At 41.3% G+C, this 23,087-nt stretch overlaps 1 protein-coding gene across 1 annotated transcript in view; it reads left to right on the top strand.

Annotated features, from left to right (window-relative positions):
- The window catches only part of kcnq5a (potassium voltage-gated channel, KQT-like subfamily, member 5a), a 138,691-nt gene extending 122,387 nt beyond the window's left edge, over positions 1-16,304 (top strand). Inside the window, 2 exon segments of the mRNA XM_068028417.1 lie at positions 9,740-9,866; positions 15,492-16,304. Of these exon segments, the coding sequence (XP_067884518.1) occupies positions 9,740-9,866; positions 15,492-16,304 (940 nt within the window).
- Positions 16,305-23,087: the final 6,783 nt, after the last annotated feature.

Here is a 23,087-nt window from a genome sequence, read left to right as displayed (position 1 = left end):
AAAATTCAATCCCATCCTCTCCACAGATTGGCTAACACATAATTTTAAACTTTCCAAATTAAAGAAAGTCCCAGCCAAATTGTACCATCTATTAACCCCCGAATGAGGCTAACCAAACCAGGTGTCTTTAATCAACAAATTAACTGTTTAATTAGAAAAGCTAAATTCTTAAACACTATGAAGATATAAACAACATTTAAAATAGAAAAAATTAGAGTCCTGGCAAATTAACAGTCCAATGTTGCATGAAGTCCTCACAGCCATCCGATGGGGAGAAAAGGTTCTTCCACAGTCGAACAGTCCATAGTCTAATTCCAGCAGTAAGTGATGCTTCCTTCTTCAGCGATGGATTTCAACAATTAACAACTTGTAAACACTTTCAATAGAATCAATCTGGCTTTCGAGTCTTTGAGGGATAAAAGATTGTTACAGTCTAACTTCCCTTCCTTCAGTTTAAATTACCAGAGATCTCTGTTTTTGCTTGACTTTTTTAGAATTTTGAGAGATAATAATTAAACAGACTAAAATTCTCTTCCTTCAGTTTAAATGGTTGAGAGCTCTTTTTACAGGTGTTAACACTAGCTGTCTGACTGTGTTCTGTTAGAACAGACTGTCTTCAACTAAAAAGCCAGTTCAAAATTGAATTGTAACAAATGTATCGCATGTGGCTCAGTCCAAGTGGCTGTATCCATGGTATCAAGAATGCACCCTTTGAATCGCAGTCTCTGAATGGTTGTATCCAACGGCAACTGTAAAAACATTTTCTCTAATTCCTGAGGCTTGCTGGTTCTTAAAGCAGTCCTGATCCTTTGCAAGCCTTAAAGGTAAACTGCATATTCCTGGAAAAAAACTACAGGACCATGACAGTATGTTGACATGATTTCCTACAGTTCCTCTATCTTGGCATTTTTTATATTGTGCCATATGTTTCTACTATAATATACTACAAAAGTTCTTCATCCATCCAGGACAAAGCAGCCCACTTGATTGTCACCTTCAACATTCACTTCCTCCACCACTGCGCACAGTGGCAGCAGTATGTACCACTACAAGATGCACTGCAGCAACTCACCAAACCTTCTTCGATAACACCTTCCAAACCCATGACCTCTGCCACCTAGACGGACAAGGGCAACAGACATATGGGAACACCACCATCTGCAAGATCCCCTCCAAGCCACACACGATCCTGACTTGGAACTATTTCACTGTTCCTTCACTGTCACTGAGTCAACAACCCAGAATTCCCTAACAGCGCTGTGGATATACCTACACTACATGGACTGCAGCAATTCAAAAAGGCAGCCCACCACCACCTTCTCAAGGGAAATTAAGGATGAACAATAAATGCTGGCCTTGCATCCCATGAACGAATTTTTTAAAAATCCATTGAGACATGAAAACTCCATGGAAAAAGTGATCCATCTGCAGCTAACTGAAGAGCTAAGGATAGAATTAAAATAAAAGAAGAGACTTATAATTGTGCGAAGAAGGGTAGTAAGCCTGAGGATTGGGAGAGTTTTAGAAGCCAGCAAAAGAGTGACCAAAAGATGACATAGAGAAGAATATGAAAGTAAACTAAAACAAAATATACAAACAGATTGTCAGACTTTCTGCAAGGATGTAAAAGGAAGAGATTAGTGAAATAGCTGTAAACCTGAGGATTGGGAGGATTTTAGAATACAGCAAAGGAGGACCAAGAAACTGATAAAGAAAGGGAGAATAGAATATGAATGTAAACTAGCAAAAAAACATAAAAACAGACTGTAAAAGCTTCTATAGGTATGTAAAAAGGAAATGTTTGGCGAAGACAAATGTGGGTCTATTACAGGCAGAGGCAGAGAATTTACGATGGGGAATAGAGAAATGGCAGAGAAGCTAAATGATTACTTTGTGTCTGTCTTCACTGAGACGGATACAAGAAATCTCCCAGAATTAGAGATCCAAGGGACTAGGGAGAATGAGGAATTGTAGGAAATTAGCATTAGTAAGAAGGTTGTATTGGAGAAATTATTAGGGCTGAAGGTCGAAGTCCCCAAGACCTGATATTTTACACCCGAGAGTGTTGAAAGAGGTAGCTATGGAGATAGTGGATACATTGGTGATCATCTTCCAAAATTCTATAGTTTCTGGAACAGTTCCTGCAGATTGGAAGGTAGAAAATGTCACCCCACTTTTTAAGAAGGGAGGGAGAAAGAAAATAGGGAACTACAGACCTCTTAGCCTTACATCAGTAGTAGAGAAAATGTTAGAATCTATTCTAAAGGATGTGATAAGTGGACACTTGGATAATAATGATCTGATTGGGCATAGTCAACATGGATTTATGATTGGAAAATCATGTTTGATGAACCTGTTGGAGTTTTTTGAGGATGTTACGAACAGAATTGATAAAGGGGAGTCAGTGGACGTAGTATACTTGGATTTTCAGAAGGCTTTTGATAAAGTCCCCCACAGGAAGTCGGTTAGCAAAATTAAAGCACATGGGATAAGAGGTAATATACTGGCATTAAGGATTGGTGAACAGGCAGAAAACAGAGTAGGAATAAATGGGTCATTCTCGCATTGGCAGGCTGTGACTAATGGAGTACCACAAGGATCAGTACTTGGGCCCCAGCTGTTCACAATATATAGAAAACATAGAAACATGGAAAATAGGAGCAGGAGTAGGCCATTCTGCCATTCGGGCCTGCTCTGCCATTCAAAAAAGATCATGGCTGATCGTCTAATTCAGTACCCTGTTCCCACTTTCTCCCCATATCCCTTGATCCCTTGGGCATTAAGAAATATCAATGATTTGGATGTGGGAACCAAATGTAATATTTCCAAATTCACAGATGACACAAAACTAGGTGGGAATGTGCATTGTGAGGAAGATGCAAAGCGGCTTCAAGGGGATTTGGACAAACTTAATGAGTGGGCAATAACATGGCAGATGGAATATAATGTGGAAAAATATGAGGTTATCCATTTTGATAGGAGGAATAGATCTGCAGAGGAAATGGTAAGAGATTAGAAAGTGTAGATGTACAAAGAGACCTGGGTGTCCTCGTCAATAAGTTACTGAAAGCTAACATGCAGATGCAACAAGCAATTAAGAAGGCTAATGGTATGTTAGCCTTTATCACAACACGATTTGAGTACAGGAGTAGTGAAGACTTGCTTCAATTGTACAGAACCTTGGTTAGACCGTACCTGGAATACTGTGTGCAGTTTTGGTCGCCTTACCTTAGGAAGGATATTATTGCCATAAAGGGAGTGCAACAAGGGTTCACCAGACTTGTTCCCGGGATGGCAGGACTGTCCAATGAAGAGAGATTGGGGAAACTGGGACTGTATTCTCGAGAGTTTCGAAGAATGAGAGTGATCTCATTGAAACCTACAAAATACTTAAAGGGATAAACAGGGTAGATGCAGGTAAGATGTTTCCCCTGGTTGGGGAGTCTAGAACCAGGGGTCACAATTTCAAAATAAGGGGGAAGCCATTTAGGACAGAGATGAGGAGAAATTTCTTTACTCAGAGGGTTGTGAATCTTAAAAATTCTCTACCCCAGAGGGCTGTGGAAGCTCAGTCATTGAGTATGTTTAAAGTAGCGATTGACAGATTTCTAAATGCCAATGACAAAAAGGGATATTGGGAGAAGGCTAATTATAACAATATTAGGCAGGAACTGAAGAATTTAGATTGGGGGCAGCTGTTTGAGGGTAAATCAACATCTGACATGTGGGAGTCTTTCAAAAGTCAGTTGATTAGAATCCAGGACCAGCACGTTCCTGTGAGGAAGAAGGATAAGTTTGGCAAGTTTCGGGAACCTTGGATAACGCGGGATATTGTGAGCCTAGTCAAAAAGAAAAAGGAAGCATTCATAAGGGCTGGAAGGCTGGGAACAGACGAATCCCTTGAGGAATATAAAGACAGTAGGAAGGAACTTAAGCAAGGAGTCAGGAGGGCTAAAAGGGGTCATGAAAAGTCATTGGCAAACAGGATTAAGGAAAATCCCAAGGCTTTTTATACGTATATAAAGAGCAAGAGGGTAACTAGGGAAAGGGTTGGCCCACTCAATGACAGAGATGGGAATCTATGTGTGGAGCCAGAGGAAATGGGCAAGGTACTAAATGAGTACTTTGCATCAGTATTCACCAAAGAGAAGGACTTGGTGGATAATGAGCCTAGAGAAGGGAGTGTAGATAGTCTCAGTCATCTCATTATCAAAAAGGAGGAGGTGCTGGGTGTCTTGCAAAGCATTAAAGTAGATAAGTCCCCAGGTTCTGATGGGATCTACCCCAGAATACTGAGGGAGGCAAGGGAAGAAATTGCTGGGGCCTTGACAGAAATCTTTGCATCCTCATTGGCTACAGGTGAGGTCCCAGAGGATTGGAGATTAGCCAATGTTGCTCCTTTGTTTAAGAAGGGTAGCAAGGATAATCCAGGAAATTATAGGCCGGTGAGCCTTACGTCAGTGGTAGGGAAATTATTAGAGAGGATTCTTCGGGACAGGATTTACTCCCATTTGGAAACAAATGGACTTATTAGCGAGAGGCAGCATGGTTTTGTGAAGGGGAGGTCGTGTCTCACTAATTTGATTGAGTTTTTTGAGGAAGTGACAAAGATGATTGATGAAGAAAGGGCAGTGGATGTTATCGATATGGACTTCAGTAAAGCCTTTGACAAGGTCCCTCATGGCAGACTGATACAAAAGGTGAAGTCACACGGGATCAGAGGTGAGCTGGCAAAATGGATACAGAACTGGCTCAGTCATAGAAGACAGAGGGTAGCAGTGGAAGTGTGCTTTTCTGAATGGAGGGATGTGACTAGTGGTGTTCCGCAGGGATCAGTGCTGGGACCTTTGCTCTTTGCAGTCTATATAAATGATTTGGAGGAAAATGTAGCTGGTCTGATTAGTAAGTTTGCGGACGACACAAAGGTTGGTGGAGTTGCGGATAGTGATGAGGATTGTCAGAGGATACAGCAGGATATAGATCGGTTGGAGACTTGGGCGGAGAAATGGAAGATGGAGTTTAATCCGGACAAATGTGAGGTAATGCATTTTGGAAGGTCTAATGCAGGTGGGAAGTATACAGTAAATGGCAGAACCCTGAGGAGTATTGACAGGCAGAGAGATCTGGGCGTACAGGTCCACAGGTCACTGAAAGTGGCAACGCAGGTGGATAAGGTAGTCAAGAAGGCAGACGGCATGCTTGCCTTCGGTCGGGGCATAAAGTATAAAAATTGGCAAGTCATGCTGCAGCTGTACAGAACTTTAGTTAGGCCACACTTAGAATATTGCGTGCAATTCTGGTTGCCACACTACCAGAAGGACGTGGAGGCTTTGGAGAGGGTACAGAAGGGGTTTACAGGATGTTTCCTGGTCTGGAGGGCATTAGCTATGAGGAGAGGTTGGAAAAACCCGGATTGTTTTCGTTGGAACGACGGAGGTGGAGGGGCGACATGATAGAGGTTTACAAAGTTATGAGCGGCATGGACAGAGTGGATAGTCAGAAGCTTTTTCCCAGGGTGGAAGAGTCAGTTACTAGGGGGCATAGGTTTAAGGTGCAAGGGGCAAAGTTTAGAGGGGATGTGCGAGGCAAGTTCTTTACACAGAGGGTGGTGAGTGCCTGGAACTTGCTGCAGGGGGAGGTGGTGGAAGCAGGTCCGATAGTGACGTTTAAGAGGCATCTTGACAAATACATGAATAGGATGGGAATAGAGGGATACGGTCCGCGGAAGTGCAGAAGGTTTTAGTTTAGGCAGGCATCAAGATTGGCGCAGGCTTGGCGGGCTGAATGGCCTGTTCCTGTGCTGTACTGTTCTTTGTTCTTTGTTCTTTTGTTCTATATGGGTATATTGTTGGAAAAAGGCATTGAAGCGGATGATCAGCCATGATTGTACTGAATGGCGGAGCAGGCTCAATGGGCTGAATAGCCTACTCCTGCTCCTATGTTCCTATGAAAGTAAACATGGATCCCTTAGAGGCTGAGATAGGAGAAATTTCTGTGGATATTAAGGAAAAGACATTAAGCAAATATCTTTCGTCTGTCCTCACAGTAGAAAACACAAGAAACATAACAGAAATGGGGGAACCAAGTGTATAATGAGAGTGGGGAACTTAAAGTAATTAATATTAGTAAAGAAAAAGTACTGGAGAAATTAATGGGACTAAAAGTTCTCCCTGTGACCGTGTGGGTTTTCGCCGGGTGCTCCGGTTTCCTCCCACCGCCAAAGACTTGCAGGTGATAGGTAAATTGGCCATTGTAAATTGCCCCTTGTGAAGGTCGGTGATAGGGAATATGGGATTACAGTAGGGTTCGGATCAATGAGTGGTTCTTGGTCGGCACAGACTCGGTGGGCCGAAGGGCCTGTTTCAGTGCTGTATCTCTAAATAAAAAAATAAATAAATAAAATAAAAGCTGACAAATCCCCTTGACCTGATGGCTTAATTCCTCAGCTTCTAAGAGAGGTGGCTGCAGAGATTGTGGATGCACTGGTTATGATCGTCCAAAATTCCCTAGATTATGGAACACCCCAGTGGATTGAAAGGTTGCATATTTAAGACTACTATTCAAGAAAGGTTAGAAAGAGAAAATAGGAAACTACAGGCCAGTTAGCCTGACATCAGCCAGCAGGAATATTCTGAAATTCCTTATTAAAAAAAATGACAGGGCACTTAAAAAAAGCATAATAGGACCACGCAGAATCAAAATGGATTTGTGAAAGAGAAATCGTGTTTGTCAAATCCAAAGAGTTTTTTGAGGATGTAACAAGCAAGGTAGCTAAAGGGGAACCATTGGATGTAGTATATTTGGATTTTCAAAAGGCATCTGATAAGGTGTCACACAAAAGATTGTTAGACATTGGGATTGAGCATAGGTAGAAGATTGGTATAGGACAGAAAACGGAGAATAGGAATGAACAGATCATTTTCAGGTTGGTAGGTTGTTACTAAGCAGGTACTGCAAGGATTAGCACTGGGGCCTCAGCTTTTTACAATCTATATTAATGACTTACATGAGGGGACCGAGTGCAATATATTCAGGTTTGCTGAAGCTACAGTGTTAGGTGGGAAATTAAGCTGTGAGGAGGATACAAAGGGCTGAATTTTCCCTGCTCTGTGGGGATAGGTTTGGAGGCGGGGTGGGGCCGGAAAAGCAGCGGGAAACCCCATCAGGATGGCTCCCCGATGCTGTCCCTCCTCCAGCCAACTTTACCAGGGCAGTCTGCCAGAAGAATCAGCAGCCCGCTCAGAGGTGAGCACTCAACAACTCCAATTAAGACCCCTATGAAGGGTCATTACCCCATGCTGATGGAACTTACCTGGTGTTGGACGGCCCCTTGCTGAGTCCAGAGCCCGTAAACTGCATGGAGGTGATAGGTCAGAGGACCATGAGAGCCTCCACTCAAACCCCCAATGATGGAGCCGCAGCCGCCAATATAATTTTTGATAGACAGACTTTTGGTCTGTCAGGAAATCAAACGATAGAGTGAGTGGGTGGGAAAGTGGAGTTGAAGCCTAAGATCTGCCATGATCCTAGTGAATGGCGGAACAGGCTCGATGGGCCATATGGTCTACTCCTGCTCCTATTTCTTGTGTTCTCGCATTCCTTTGAAGGGGTCCCCCTCCACACTGATGGCTCGAACACCTCCAGGACTCCTTTTTTTTAAACATGCTCAGCAGACGTTTCAGAGGGCTTCCTTTTTGAGGCACCCACTCGCACACCTACATCCCTCAGCAGCATCCATCTCTCCTGGTGGGGCTGCCGGCCGTCCAGATCTGCGAGCCCTCTCATTGGGCCTCCCACGCTCTGATGCCACCTGACGTCCTGAATTGGACAGCGAACACAGAGCCAGCCAATTAGGAGGCCGCCTCATGTAAAGTTGCTCGGGTAGGCGTTCTGAGGCCATCTGCGGGCTCAGGACCCACATATGGTCCTGACCTCAGGGTCCTTACTCCCATGGGAAAATTCAGCCCAAGGAGTCTGCAAAGGGATATAGACAGGTAAAATGAGTGGCCAAGAATGTGGAAGATGGAGTAAAATGTGAACATATGTGCGGTTATTCATTTTAGTAGGAAGAATAGAATCACAGGATATTTTTTAAATGGTGAGAAACTATTAAATATGGTGATCAGAGGGAATTGGGTGTCCTTGTACACAAAGCACAAAGTTAACATGCAGGTACAGCAAGCAATTAGGAAGGCAAATGGCATGTTGGCCTTTTTTGCAAGTGGGTTACAGTACAAGAGTAAGGAAGCCTTGCTACAATTGTACAGGGTTTTGGTGAGACTACACTTGGAGTACTATGTACAGCTTTGGTCTCGGAGGGATTGTAACAATAGTGCACTGGATTGATTGCTGGGATGAGAGGATTGTCCAATGAGGAGAGATTGAGTAGAATGAAGTTTAGAAGAATAAGAGGTGATCTCATTGAAACATATAAAATTCTGAGAGGGCCTGACAGGATAGTTGCTAAGAAGTTGTTTCCCCGAGCTAAAGAGTCTAGAACAAAGGGGCATTGTTTCAGGATAAGGGGTCAGCCATTTTGGGCTGAGCTGAGGCGAGATTTCTTCACTCAGAGGGTTGTGAATCTTGGGAATTCTCTACCCCAGAGGGCTGTAAATGCTCAGTCCATGAGTAAATTCAAAGCTGAGATAGAGTTTTGGATTCTAAGGCAATCAAGGGTTATAGGGATTGGGTGGGAAAGTGGAGTTGAGGTCAAAGTTCAGCCATGATCTTATTGAATGGCAGAGCAGACTCGAAGGGCAGTAAAGCCTACTCCTGCTCTTATTTCTTCAGTTCTTAGGTTCTAATGTTCTGTAGGATCAAGAGCCTGTAACCCCAGTGAGTGGGAACACTAGGAGATACTCGGTAGGATTAAGGTCCTGCCATCACAATGAATGTGACCTGCAGAACTCCATATAGTCCAATGTCAAACTGACAGCTCAACTGAGGAATGGCTTGACTCTATCCTGCTCTCTTCTGCATGTTAAAGACAGTCTATGGGAGCCCAGCTATCTCTCCAAGTGATGATGAGATCGGTTTTGTGACCTGCTGTTCATTTATGCCAGAATCTATGAATGTGTCGTGTAACTATCCCCAGACAGCCTGCCCCATTTGGATAGCTCACCCCATGTCATCTTATTCTCACAGTGTCCCTCCATTCCTTCTCTTTCCAGAAACACATCTAATTATCTCTTGCCTCCATTTACTGTAAACAACAGAAGCCTCAGCTCAGCCCTGGCTTAGGCCATTTAGCTCCATCCAGTGACACTGCCAAATCTCCTTCTATAGCTTTAATGTGCCAAAAATCCAAGGGCTTCACACTCCTAGTGTAACTCACTGTGATTTAGATCAGGACCCAAGAACAGTGGGTACTAATTTGCATCAGGAGCAGCCACTGGTCTGGGCCACCATCTCGTGCCTGGGATATTTAAATTGGGTGATCACTGCCCCCCACCACCTACCCCACCACATCTGATCACATGAACGTTGGCAAGACAATCTTGGAATCATGGTAGAGGGATCCTGGTGTTTAAACTGGTGCTTTGGATTTTGGGACCCATATTTAAAGGCTTCAGCCCATGTAAGATCTGGTTTCCTGATGAGTGTCTCCTTAACGTCCCATCATTAGAAAGTGTTTTATTTAATAGTTACTTACTCTAGGCTGCAATAGGACACTAAGAAAGAATCATTTCCCAATGTATACATTATAGTTTCCTGAATTTCATTATTTCATTCAATGCAGTGTGGATCATATGCTTGGGAAAGGGCAGTTCACAATGGACAAGAGATCACGTGAGAAAGGCCCACCAGACAAAAATGCCACTGATGATCTCAGCATGATGGGACGGGTGGTAAAAGTTGAAAAACAGGTAAAAACAATAACCACTTGGAAATTATTCCTTTCATTTCCAAAGGAGCAACTCCTCTCACTGATAAGAAAGACCACAATCAAAATAATAGCTTTGCAATTACAAACATCATGTGTTTCACCAAGAATGGATTGGATGTTTGGAGGATTATCCATCAATTGTCCAATCTCTAATCTGGATGTTTGGAGGATTAATCCATCAATTGTCCAGTCTCTAATCTGGGTGTTTGGAGGATTAATCCATCAATTGTCCAATCTCTAATCTGGGTGTTTGGAGGATTAATCCATCAATTGTCCAATCTCTAATCTGGATGTTTGGAGGGTTAATCCATCAATTGTCCAATCTCTAATCTGGATGTTTGGAGGATTAATCCATCAATTGTCCAATCTCTTATCTGGGTGTTTGGAGGATTAATCCACCAATTGTCCAGTCTCTAATCTGGATGTTTGGAGGATTAATCCATCAATTGTCCAATCTCTAATCTGGATGTTTGGAGGATTAATCCATCAATTGTCCAATCTCTAATCTGGATGTTTGGAGGATTAATCCATCAATTGTCCAATCTCTAATCTGGATGTTTGGAGGATTAATCCATCAATTGTCCAATCTCTTATCTGGGTGTTTGGAGGATTAATCCATCAATTGTCCAATCTCTAATCTGGATGTTTGGAGGATTAATCCATCAATTGTCCAATCTCTAATCTGGATGTTTGGAGGATTAATCCATCAATTGTCCAATCTCTAATCTGGATGTTTGGAGGATTAATCCATCAATTGTCCAATCTCTAATCTGGATGTTTGGAGGATTAATCCATCAATTGTCCAATCTCTTATCTGGGTGTTTGGAGGATTAATCCATCAATTGTCCAGTCTCTAATCTGGATGTTTGGAGGATTAATCCATCAATTGTCCAATCTCTAATCTGGATGTTTGGAGGATTAATCCATCAATTGTCCAATCTCTAATCTGGATGTTTGGAGGATTAATCCATCAATTGTCCAATCTCTAATCTGGATGTTTGGAGGATTAATCCATCAATTGTCCAATCTCTAATCTGGATGTTTGGAGGATTAATCCATCAATTGTCCAATCTCTAATCGAGGTGTTTGGAGGATTAATCCATCAATTGTCCAATCTCTAATCTGGATGTTTGGAGGATTAATCCATCAATTGTCCAATCTCTTATCTGGATGTTTGGAGGATTAATCCATCAATTGTCCAATCTCTAATCTGGATGTTTGGAGGATTAATCCATCAATTGTCCAATCTCTTATCTGGGTGTTTCGAGGATTAATCCATCAATTGTCCAATCTCTAATCTGGGTGTTTGAAGGATTAATCCATCAATTGTCCAGTCTCTAACCTGGATGTTTGGAGGATTAATCCATCAATTGTCCAGTCTCTAATCTGGATGTTTGGAGGATTAATCCATCAATTGTCCAGTCTCTAATCTGGATGTTTGGAGGATTAATCCATCAATTGTCCAGTCTCTAATCTGGATGTTTGGAGGATTAATCCATCAATTGTCCAGTCTCTAATCTGGATGTTTGGAGGATTAATCCATCAATTGTCCAGTCTCTAATCTGGAGGTTTGGAGGATTAATCCATCAATTGTCCAATCTCTAATCTAGATGTTTGGAGGATTAATCCATCAATTGTCCAATTTCTAATCTGGGTGTTTGGAGGATTAATGCATCAATTGTCCAAACACTAATCTGGGTGTTTGGAGGATTAATCCATCAATTGTCCAATTTCTAATCTGTGTGTTTGGAGAGTTAATCCATCAATTGTCCAGTCTCTTATCTGGCTGTTTGGAGAGTTAATCCATCAATTGTCCAATTTCTAATCTGTGTGTTTGGAGAGTTAATCCATCAATTGTCCAGTCTCTAATCTGTGTGTTTGGAGGGTTAATCCATCAATTGTCCAGTCTCTAATCTAGGTGTTTGGAGAGTTAATCCATCAATTGTCCAGTCTCTAATCCAGGTGTTTGGAGAGTTAATCCATCAATCGTCCAGTCTCTAATCTGTGTGTTTGGAGGGTTAATCCATCAATTGTCCAATTTCTAATCTGGGTGTTTGGAGGATTAATCCATCAATTGTCCAGTCTCTAATCTGGATACTTGGAGAGTTAATCCATCAATTGTCCAGTCTCTAATCTAGGTGTTTGGAGAGTTAATCTATCAATTGTCCAGTCTCTAATCTAGGTGTTTGGAGAGTTAATCCATCAATTGTCCAGTCTCTAATCTAGGTGTTTGGAGAGTTAATCCATCAGTTGGCCAGTCTCTAATCTAGGTGTTTGGAGAGTTAATCTATCAATTGTCCAGTCTCTAATCTAGGTGTTTGGAGAGTTAATCCATCAATTGTCCAGTCTCTTATCTGGATGCTTGGAGAGTTAATCCATCAATTGTCCAGTCTTTAATCTGGATGTTTGGAAAGTTAATCCATCAATTGTCCAGTCTCTTATCTGGATGTTTGGAGAGTTAATCCATCAATTGTCCAATTTCTAATCTGGGTGTTTGGAGGATTAATCCATCATTTGTCCAGTCTCTAATCTGGATGTTTGGAGGGTTAATCCATCAATTGTCCAGTCTCTAATCTGGATACTTGGAGAGTTAATCCATCAATTGTCCAGTCTCTAATCGAGGTGTTTGGAGAGTTAATCCATCAATTGTCCAGTCTCTAACCTGGATGTTTGGAGAGTTAATCCATCAATTGTCCAGTCTCTAATGCAGGTGTTTGGAGAGTTAATCCATCAATTGTCCAATCTCTAATCTGTGTGTTTGGGGGGTTAATCCATAAATTGTCCAATTTCTAATCTGGGTGTTTGGAGGATTAATCCATCAATTGTCCAGTCTCTAATCTAGGTGTTTGGAGAGTTAATCCATCAATTGTCCAATCTCTAATCTGGATGTTTGGAGGATTAATCCATCAATTGTCCAATCTCTAATCTGGATGTTTGGAGGATTAATCCATCAATTGTCCAATCTCTAATCTGGATGTTTGGAGGATTAATCCATCAATTGTCCAATCTCTAATCTGGATGTTTGGAGGATTAATCCATCAATTGTCCAATCTCTAATCGAGGTGTTTGGAGGATTAATCCATCAATTGTCCAATCTCTAATCTGGATGTTTGGAGGATTAATCCATCAATTGTCCAATCTCTTATCTGGATGTTTGGAGGATTAATCCATCAATTGTCCAATCTCTAATCTGGATGTTTGGAGGATTAATCCATCAATTGTCCAATCTCTTATCTGGGTGTTTCGAGGATTAATCCATCAATTGTCCAATCTCTAATCTGGGTGTTTGAAGGATTAATCCATCAATTGTCCAGTCTCTAACCTGGATGTTTGGAGGGTTAATCCATCAATTGTCCAGTCTCTAATCTGGATGTTTGGAGGATTAATCCATCAATTGTCCAGTCTCTAATCTGGATGTTTGGAGGATTAATCCATCAATTGTCCAGTCTCTAATCTGGAGGTTTGGAGGATTAATCCATCAATTGTCCAATCTCTAATCTAGATGTTTGGAGGATTAATCCATCAATTGTCCAATTTCTAATCTGGGTGTTTGGAGGATTAATGCATCAATTGTCCAAACACTAATCTGGGTGTTTGGAGGATTAATCCATCAATTGTCCAATTTCTAATCTGTGTGTTTGGAGAGTTAATCCATCAATTGTCCAGTCTCTTATCTGGCTGTTTGGAGAGTTAATCCATCAATTGTCCAATTTCTAATCTGTGTGTTTGGAGAGTTAATCCATCAATTGTCCAGTCTCTAATCTGTGTTTTTGGAGGGTTAATCCATCAATTGTCCAGTCTCTAATCTAGGTGTTTGGAGAGTTAATCCATCAATTGTCCAGTCTCTAATCCAGGTGTTTGGAGAGTTAATCCATCAATCGTCCAGTCTCTAATCTGTGTGTTTGGAGGGTTAATCCATCAATTGTCCAATTTCTAATCTGGGTGTTTGGAGGATTAATCCATCAATTGTCCAGTCTCTAATCTGGATACTTGGAGAGTTAATCCATCAATTGTCCAGTCTCTAATCTAGGTGTTTGGAGAGTTAATCTATCAATTGTCCAGTCTCTAATCTAGGTGTTTGGAGAGTTAATCCATCAATTGTCCAGTCTCTAATCTAGGTGTTTGGAGAGTTAATCCATCAGTTGGCCAGTCTCTAATCTAGGTGTTTGGAGAGTTAATCTATCAATTGTCCAGTCTCTAATCTAGGTGTTTGGAGAGTTAATCCATCAATTGTCCAGTCTCTTATCTGGATGCTTGGAGAGTTAATCCATCAATTGTCCAGTCTTTAATCTGGATGTTTGGAAAGTTAATCCATCAATTGTCCAGTCTCTTATCTGGATGTTTGGAGAGTTAATCCATCAATTGTCCAATTTCTAATCTGGGTGTTTGGAGGATTAATCCATCATTTGTCCAGTCTCTAATCTGGATGTTTGGAGGGTTAATCCATCAATTGTCCAGTCTCTAATCTGGATACTTGGAGAGTTAATCCATCAATTGTCCAGTCTCTAATCGAGGTGTTTGGAGAGTTAATCCATCAATTGTCCAGTCTCTAACCTGGATGTTTGGAGAGTTAATCCATCAATTGTCCAGTCTCTAATGCAGGTGTTTGGAGAGTTAATCCATCAATTGTCCAATCTCTAATCTGTGTGTTTGGGGGGTTAATCCATAAATTGTCCAATTTCTAATCTGGGTGTTTGGAGGATTAATCCATCAATTGTCCAGTCTCTAATCTAGGTGTTTGGAGAGTTAATCCATCAATCGTCCAGTCTCTAATCTGTGTGTTTGGGGGGTTAATCCATAAATTGTCCAATTTCTAATCTGGGTGTTTGGAGGATTAATCCATCAATTGTCCAGTCTCTAATCTGTGTGTTTGGAGAGTTAATCCATCAATTGTCCAGTCTCTAATCTAGGTGTTTGGAGAGTTAATCCATCAATTGTCCAGTCTCTAATCTAGGTGTTTGGAGAGTTAATCCATCAATTGTCCAGTCTCTAATCTCGGTGTTTGGAGAGTTAATCCATCAATTGTCCAGTCTCTAATCTGGATGTTTGGAGAGTTAATCCATCAATTGTCCAATTTCTAATCTGGGTGTTTGGAGGATTAATCCATCATTTGTCCAGTCTCTAATCTGGATGCTTGGAGAGTTAATCCATCAATTGTCCAGTCTCTAATCTGGATGTTTGGGGGGTTAATCCATCAATTGTCCAGTCTCTAATCTAGGTATTTCGGGGGTTAATCCATCAATTGTCCAGTCCCGAATCTGGGTGTTTAGAGGGTTAATCCATCAATTGTCCAGTCTCTAATGAAGGTGTTTGGAGGGTTAATCCATCAACTGTCCAGTCTCTAATCTGGATGTTTGGAGAGTTAATCCATCAATTGTCCAGTCTCTAATCTAGGTGTTTGGAGAGTTAATCCATCAATTGTCCAGTCCCGAATCTGGGTGTTTAGAGGGTTAATCCATCAATTGTCCAGTCTCTAATGAAGGTGTTTGGAGGGTTAATCCATCAATTGTCCAGTCTTTATTCTGGGTCAGATGTCACAATGTGAAAGTCACAACATTGGCAAGTGTGGGGGGTTGTATACTGATGGTGAGATTTCTCTTCACAGGTACAATCCATCGAATCGAAGCTGGACTGCCTCCTGGAAATCTACAGACAGTGTCTGCATAAAGGCTCTGTCTCAGCGCTGACCCTCACCTCACTGCAGATGCCTGCATTTGAGTTTGATCAGACATCTGATTACCATAGTCCCGTAGACGGCCCTAGCTCAGCACAGTTCAGTGGCTGCATGTCAAGATCCACAAGTACAAGGGGACTGCAGCACATCCTAACACCAAATTATCCAAGTGTTCCCTCTTGCTGCACCATCAGCCAAGCCATGCATGCTCAGGTTACTCCAAGTAGTGACAGTTATGGACCCACAATGTCGGCAGTAAATCAAATGGTTCAGTCTGCCAAGGTGGCCCTGCCAACACAACAGCTGTCATCTTTTCAGAATGTGTGCAGGGCGATTATTCCTGTCACCACAGAGGAGATTGGTTCTGATGCCACCTACTGCCCTGTTGCCGGTCAAGTGGCAGAAGCTAACCTCACACAGGAGGCAATATGGAGGAGGAGCCAGAGTGCAGAAAATGAATCCTTGGTCAAGATTTCCTCAGTGATGGAATAACCCTTAGAACACTCACTGTCTGTGCAAAATCTGATTCAATCCACACACAAACTGAAGCTGCCGTTCACTGGCCATGACCACAAGAGCGTCAAGGTGAGCCAAGAGCACTACCCTGATTGGACAGACTCACAGCTTTTGCTAAGAGACAAGGAGATTGACACTGCGATGCTCAAAGCCGCTGACTCACTGAGGGCTGCTGTAGCCAGAACACTTCAACACGTTCGCCAAGCTGAGGAGGCATCAGACCCCTGAAGTCTGTCTCACGTTCAACTAAAATGACAACGAAAGAAGCTCTCCTTTCAAATGTTGCTTCAGTTTCTGAAACATATCATCGTATGGACTGTCTCTGAGGATGAGACAAATAATGAGACTTTCAAATGCATGAATCTGAATAAGTCAGAAAGGCACTTGTCGGAGCAGTTATGAACTAGTAGCATGAAAAATGCATGTTAAATTAGAAATGATATGAATTTAAAGTATAATGAGAAAACAACCTGATTCTGCTGATAGAGTAGGAATTATTCTTGTAAGAAATGAGCACAGAAATTGTTTGAGGATGTACCAGAGTACATGTATTCAAGAGTCTGGACAGATTAAAACCACTATTATTTGCAGCACACATGCAGAAACACACAGTAAAGTTGCATCTCTGGGCTTTCATGCCAATTGTGAATCCCTATTATTTTATCCAGATGATGGTTCCTCTTTATATCAGAAGTATTTGTCAACTACCGGTGAGATACAAAGATGAGTATGCTGTCTGTTACAACCCAAAGACACTCAGCTCCTTTGAAAATCATTTCTGGAATATTCACCATCATTTTGAAAGTTTATTCCTGTATATTTTGGTGAACTGCTGATAACTGATTTTTGTTTTAAAATTGCATTTGGAGAAACTTTCCTTTGCTGAGAAAAGTGGGAGAACAATCTGTGAGATGGAAGATAGAGTACCAGTGCTGGACATCCAACTGTGCTGTAAAGTGCAAAGTGAATTAAGTGCTGGGACCTCCTTTAAAGCAGATGCAATTTTTGTTGAGCTGTTTTCCAATAAAATGAGATGTTGATGCCGAACGATGAAGTAGGATGCTTTGTATGTCATTTTGTTCATCTATGAGATGTTGATATTTGTACTGATTAGTTGTATGATACCACGTTGAACAGCGGCCCAGCTAGTAGATCCAGATGTTGCCTTTGAGCACAGTTTGCTGAGCAATTGATCATGTTGTAGAAACATAGAATCTTACAGCTCCAGAGGAGGCCATTCAGCCCATTGTGCCTTTGCATTCGCTCTGAAAGAGCTATCCAATTAGTCCCACTCTCCCTACTCTTTCCCCATAGCCCTGTAAATGATTTCCCTTCAAGTATTTATCCAATTCCCTTATGAAAGTTATTATTGAATCTACTTCCACCGCCCTTTCAGACAGTGCATTCCATCTCATCGTAACTCGCTGCATAAAAAAGTCACCTCAGCTCGAGTGTTTATTTTGTCAATTATCTTAAACCTGTGTTGTCTGGTTACTGACCCTTCTTTCAGTGGAAACAGTTTTTCCCTATCTACTGTATCGAAACGCTTCATAATTTTCAATCAATTTCCCCTTAACCTTCTCAGTTCTAAGGATAACAACTCCAGCCTCTCCGGTCTCTCCGCATAACTGAAGTCCCTCATCCCTGGTACCATTCTAGTAAATCACCTCTACACCCTCTCCAAGGCCTTGACATTATTCCTAAAGTGTGGAACCCAGAATTGGACACAATATTTCAACTGATGCCTAACCAATGATTTATAGAGGTTTTGCTTAGCCTCTTTGTATTTGTCTTTATTTATAAAGCCCAGGATCCCATATGAGAGCTTAACAGCTTTCTCAACATTTCCTGTCCTGCAAAGACTTGTGTATGTGAACCCCCAGGTCTCTCTGTTCTTACATCCCCTTTAAAATTGTACCATTTAGTTTACAATACCTCTCCTCATTCTCTCTACTATAATGTTCACAGTTCTCTGTATTAAATTTCATCTGCCATGTGTCTGCTCATTTCATTGGTCTGCTTATGTCTTGCTGAGCTCTGTTACTATGCTCGTAACTTTTTATTACATTTGTGTATTTTGTGTCATGTGTAAACTTTGAAATTATGCCTGACAGACCCACGTCTAGGTCATTACTGTATATCAAAAAGAGTAGTGGTCCTAATACTGAGCCCTGGGGAACACCACTGTGTACTTATCTTTAATCTGAAAAATAACTGTTCAGTTCTACTCTCTGCCTTCTGTCCCTTAGCCAAGGTTGTATCCATGCTGCCACTGTCCCTTTAATATGTGGGATTTAATTTTGATAACAAATCCATTATGTGGTACTTTATCAAATGTTTCTGAATGTTCATATCCACATCAATCATACAATCCTCATCAACTCTCTCCGTTACGTCATCAAAGAATTAGATCACATTTTTTAATTTACCTTTAAAAAATCCGTGCTGACTTTCATTTATTAACCCATGTTTTTCCAAGTGACAATTAATTTGATCCTGGATTATGGTCTCTAGAAATTTCTTGTCTGACTGGCCTGTAGTTGTCAGGTTTATTCCTCTTCCCTTTTTTGAATAGGGGTGTTACATTTGCAATTCTCTTGTCTTCTGGCAAACACTCCCATATCTAAGGAGGATTGGAAGATTGTGCCGATAGCCTCCACAATTCCCACCCTTAGTTCCCTCAGTAACCTAAGATCCATTCCATCCACACTGAGTGACATTTCTACTTTGAGCCTTATTAAGTACCTCTTTTTTAATCTATTTTTATCCTATCCAATTTCTCTACTACTTCCTCCTTTACTGTGACATTGGCAGCATCCTCTTCTCCAATGAAGTTTGCCCTCTGCCTCTACAAGAATATCTTCTTTTTGGTTCCTAAGCATCCCCACCTTTCCTTTGACTACTCTTTTACTATTGAGATGTCTATATCGACTTTTGAATTCTGTTAGGACCTCGGTGTGACCGTTAATGTTAAAAATATGAGCTATGAACCACCAGACTAATTTAAAGAATTACACAAGATTTCACATTTTAAGACTTTAATTATAACAACTAAACTAAAAGAAATTCCCATTAACTAAGTAGCGTTTTGTAAGTAGCTGATACTCCAAATCCAAAGAACGATATTTTCTTTACTTATCACAACACTTGGAAACCTCACATCACACTTATATGTTACAAGATCTCTTTGATGGTGAAATCTTTGTGGTTAAAAGTATCAAACTCCTCCCAGTCTTCCTTTTTCCTCAACCGAGGATTCCCCCCAACAGTGGTTGACAGGGCCCTCAACCGTGTCCGGCCCATTTCTCGTACCTCTACCCTCACCCATTCCCCTCCCTCCCAGAATCGCGACAGGGTTCCCCTTGTCCTCATTTTCCACCCCATCAGCCTCCATATCCAAAGGATCATCCTCCGCCATATCCGCCACCTCCAGGATGATGCCACTACCAAATGCATCTTCCCTCCCCCTGTCAGCATTCTGAAGGGATCGTTCCCTCTGTGACACCCTGGTCCATTCCTCCATTACCCCCACCACCTCGTCCCCTTCCCACGGCACCTTCCCCTGCAATCGCAGGAGGTGTAATACCTGCCCATTTACCTCCTCTCTCCTCACTATCCCAGGCCACAAACACTCCTTTCAGGTGAAGCAGCGATTTATTTGTACTTCTTTCAATGTAGTATACTGTATTCGCTGCTCACAATGTGGTCTCCTCTACATTGGGGAGACCAAACGCAGACTGGGTGACCGCTTTGCGGAACACCTCGGCTCAGTCCACAAGCAGGACCCCGAGCTTCCGGTTGCTTGCCATTTCAACACTCCCCCCTGCTCTCATGCTCACATCTCTGTCCTGGGATTGCTGCAGTGTTCCAGTGAACATCAACACAAGCTCGAGGAACAGCATCTCATTTACCGATTAAGCACACTCCAGCCTGCCGGACTGAACATTGAGTTCAATAATTTCAGAGCATGACAGGCCCCCCATTTTACTTTTATTTTTAGTTATTTTTTCTTTTTCCTTTTTTAAATTTTTTTTCTGTGTTTATTTTATTTTATTTCATCTTAGTTTGTTCAGTTTTCAGTCCATTAACACCCTATCTGTACTAATGCTTTGTCTTTCAACACACCATTAACATATTGTTTGCCTTTGCTCCACGACCTTCTGGTCAGCTATTCTGTGACCTTGTCCTATCTACAGCTTCTCCTTTGTTAGTTCTGAAGAAGGGTCACTGACCTGAAACGTTAACTCTGCTTCTCTCTCAACAGATGCTGCCAGACCTGCTGAGTATTTCCAGCATTTCTTGAATTTTATTTCAGATTTCCAGCATCCGCAGTATTTTGCTTTTATTTTATTATCCCAGTTGTAATGGGTTGGATTTCCCAGATCTTTCTCAAAGTCAATTACCTCTTCACTCACTTCTCCATGCACTTTCAATCTAATGTCCATGAATAAGGTGATTCCTGGTGATTCTGTGGGGCTTTTACTTCTCCACAAACCTCAACTTTTAAAACAGGTTCAAGCCTTCGCAGCCATTTGCTGTATCAGTATTCTCTGAGAGCAGATGTTCCCCCCCTCTCTCTCTCTCTCTCTCTCTCTCAAAGCTGCCACCACTGGTTGTCTTCCTTTCTCACAGCCTGCTCTGAGGTTACCCCTGCTGGTCCTCTGTACAGCCTATCTGCCTTCAGAAAATCGGCTAAATTTATCTAGACTCAAAAATCTAGAGCTTAATGTCCTCTTCCAATATGCAAAGTTCAAAATTCTGGTTTCACAACTGAACCTTCATTGTTTCCAGGTGTTACTTGAATCACTGACTCCTTGTTTACAACCTGAAAGTCTGGGAGGGTGAAGCCCATTGTTCTTCAGGTGTTACCCCTGCAGTCTCTGTTTTTTTCAAAAAAAAAGTATTGGATCTGTGTTCTCTGTTGTCCTGGTAGCCAAGATTTCTGTCTTGTCCTTAAGCAGAGAGGATGTGAGGTCACCTGACTTCTCAGACTCCATCTTGAACTTTTAAAAAATCACAGTTTTTATAACATAATCATATTACAAAGTCCAGCATTCAAAACAAATTCCTTTTTTATGTTATCCACTAAACTATTCCCATACTCTCTCTTTGCCCCCCTTATTCCTTCCTTTAGATCTCTTCTGTACTTTCTGTACTTTTTAGCTTGATTCTCTACTTTATTATAAGTCTGACATTTCTCAGAAGTCTCCCTTTTCAGTTGCATTTTAATCCAATTTCTTCAGTTATCCAGGAAGTTCTAGCTTTGGATACCCTTCCTTTCCCCCATGTGGGAGTATGTCTAGTCTGTAGCCAAATCTTCTCTTTGAAGATCTCATATTGATTGGTTACTGTTTTACCTGCCTATTTTTGATTCCAATCATCTTTAAACTCACTGAAATTAGTCCTCCTCCTTGAGTATTCTCACATGTGATTGTTCCTTGGCCTTTTCCATAACTACTCTAAACCTAATGATATTATGATCACAAGTCCCCAAATGTTCCCCCTCACTGAAACATACTCCACTTGCCCCATTTCATTCCCAAGAACTAGACCCTGCACTGCTTAATTCCTTGTTAGGCTGGAAACACAGTGATTGATAAAGTTTTCTTGTATACATTTCAGGAATTCCTTTCCCCCTTGCCCTTTACATTTTTTCCCAGTCTATAGTAGGATAATTGAACGCACCATTATGACTATTCTATTGCTTTTACATCTTTATACAATATAACTGATAGACCTGCATACAATCTTACCACATCCCACTGTTTTCCATGTTGTAACCTCTCATTGCAAGTCAGTTCAGTGAAAAATGAATTTTCTCAACATCTTTCTTTTAAAATATTAGCTTATTTGATATCATCAGAAATTTGTAAATAATTGCTTGAAGTTTAAAAATTGCAATGAATGAGCCTGAATTTTCATTTATCAAAACTCTGCCTGTAAATTTTATGAACTGTATAATATAAAAAGGGTATGTAGATCTTACAGCCATTGGATCCTGTTCTTATTTGATATGTATACGGTGCCTTTCTTGCCTGATCTTGTATTGAATATGAAAACTAAAGGTGTATCCCCAGCATAAGGGAAGCTCCTGACAGATGCTAAGGGTCTTTTAAGTTCTACTTTAATTGTGCTTAATGTTAATGAAAATCCGATTTGAATAATTCTAATAAACAGTTTTCACAAGTAATTTATTATGGAGAACTGTGTCATTTTGCCCTAAATGACTAGCTTCAGATATGGTTTTAGTTTTGTTTAATTTACTTTGCTCAGTGACTGGCCAATTCTATCGCCTGTAGTAAGGTAGTGACATCTTTACTCAAAGTGCAATGAACCAAGAAATATTAAACCCTGTTCCTGACTATTCTTTGACATCTTTTTTACGTTTCTGAAGAGCAGGTTTAATTATTCTCAGTGTTTTGAAGTTGATTTCATTTATGGGATCCTAATGTTTTCTGAATAATTTCTGTTTCATTATGAACATTTTTTTATCTTAAGTTGAGAAGACAAAAATCCCACAGAGCAGGATAGCACTAGGTATAGTGGAAGGGAACAATGCACAGCTGGTTGTCGCTTGATGCCAAGGTTGAGTTTTAGATGCTTCTCTTTTGGAGGAGAAGGGAAAGGAATTCCAGTTTTGAACTCTTTGGGGCAGATTCTCTATTCAGCGCCTGGAAAGAGTGGAGAATCTTATGGAAAGGACCACACGTAGGATGCAGAACCCACCTGGCTATTCATCCGGCAGCTTCTGTACAAGCCGTGCAAGGTTATTGCCAGATTGTCAGCTCTATGTTCCACCCGGGTCCTGCTTAAAGCCCGGTAGTAAATATGAGAACTCTGTGAACGTAACCTGGAGGATGGACAAACCTCTGTGGGTTTAACGTGAAATAACATAACCTTGTTGAAGCACATGGTCACAGTTTAACCAGTATGATGGCCCTCGATGAATTCTGAATGAACCAGCATTTTTATTTGATACAACTTCTAGAGTGATAGAATTGAAAAGTAAAG

Source organism: Heterodontus francisci, chromosome 3, assembly GCF_036365525.1.
Source record: "Heterodontus francisci isolate sHetFra1 chromosome 3, sHetFra1.hap1, whole genome shotgun sequence".
Classification (NCBI taxonomy): domain Eukaryota; kingdom Metazoa; phylum Chordata; class Chondrichthyes; order Heterodontiformes; family Heterodontidae; genus Heterodontus; species Heterodontus francisci.
The sequence above is the reverse complement of the archived record's forward strand: the minus strand, read 5'-3'. Positions and strand labels throughout refer to the sequence as shown.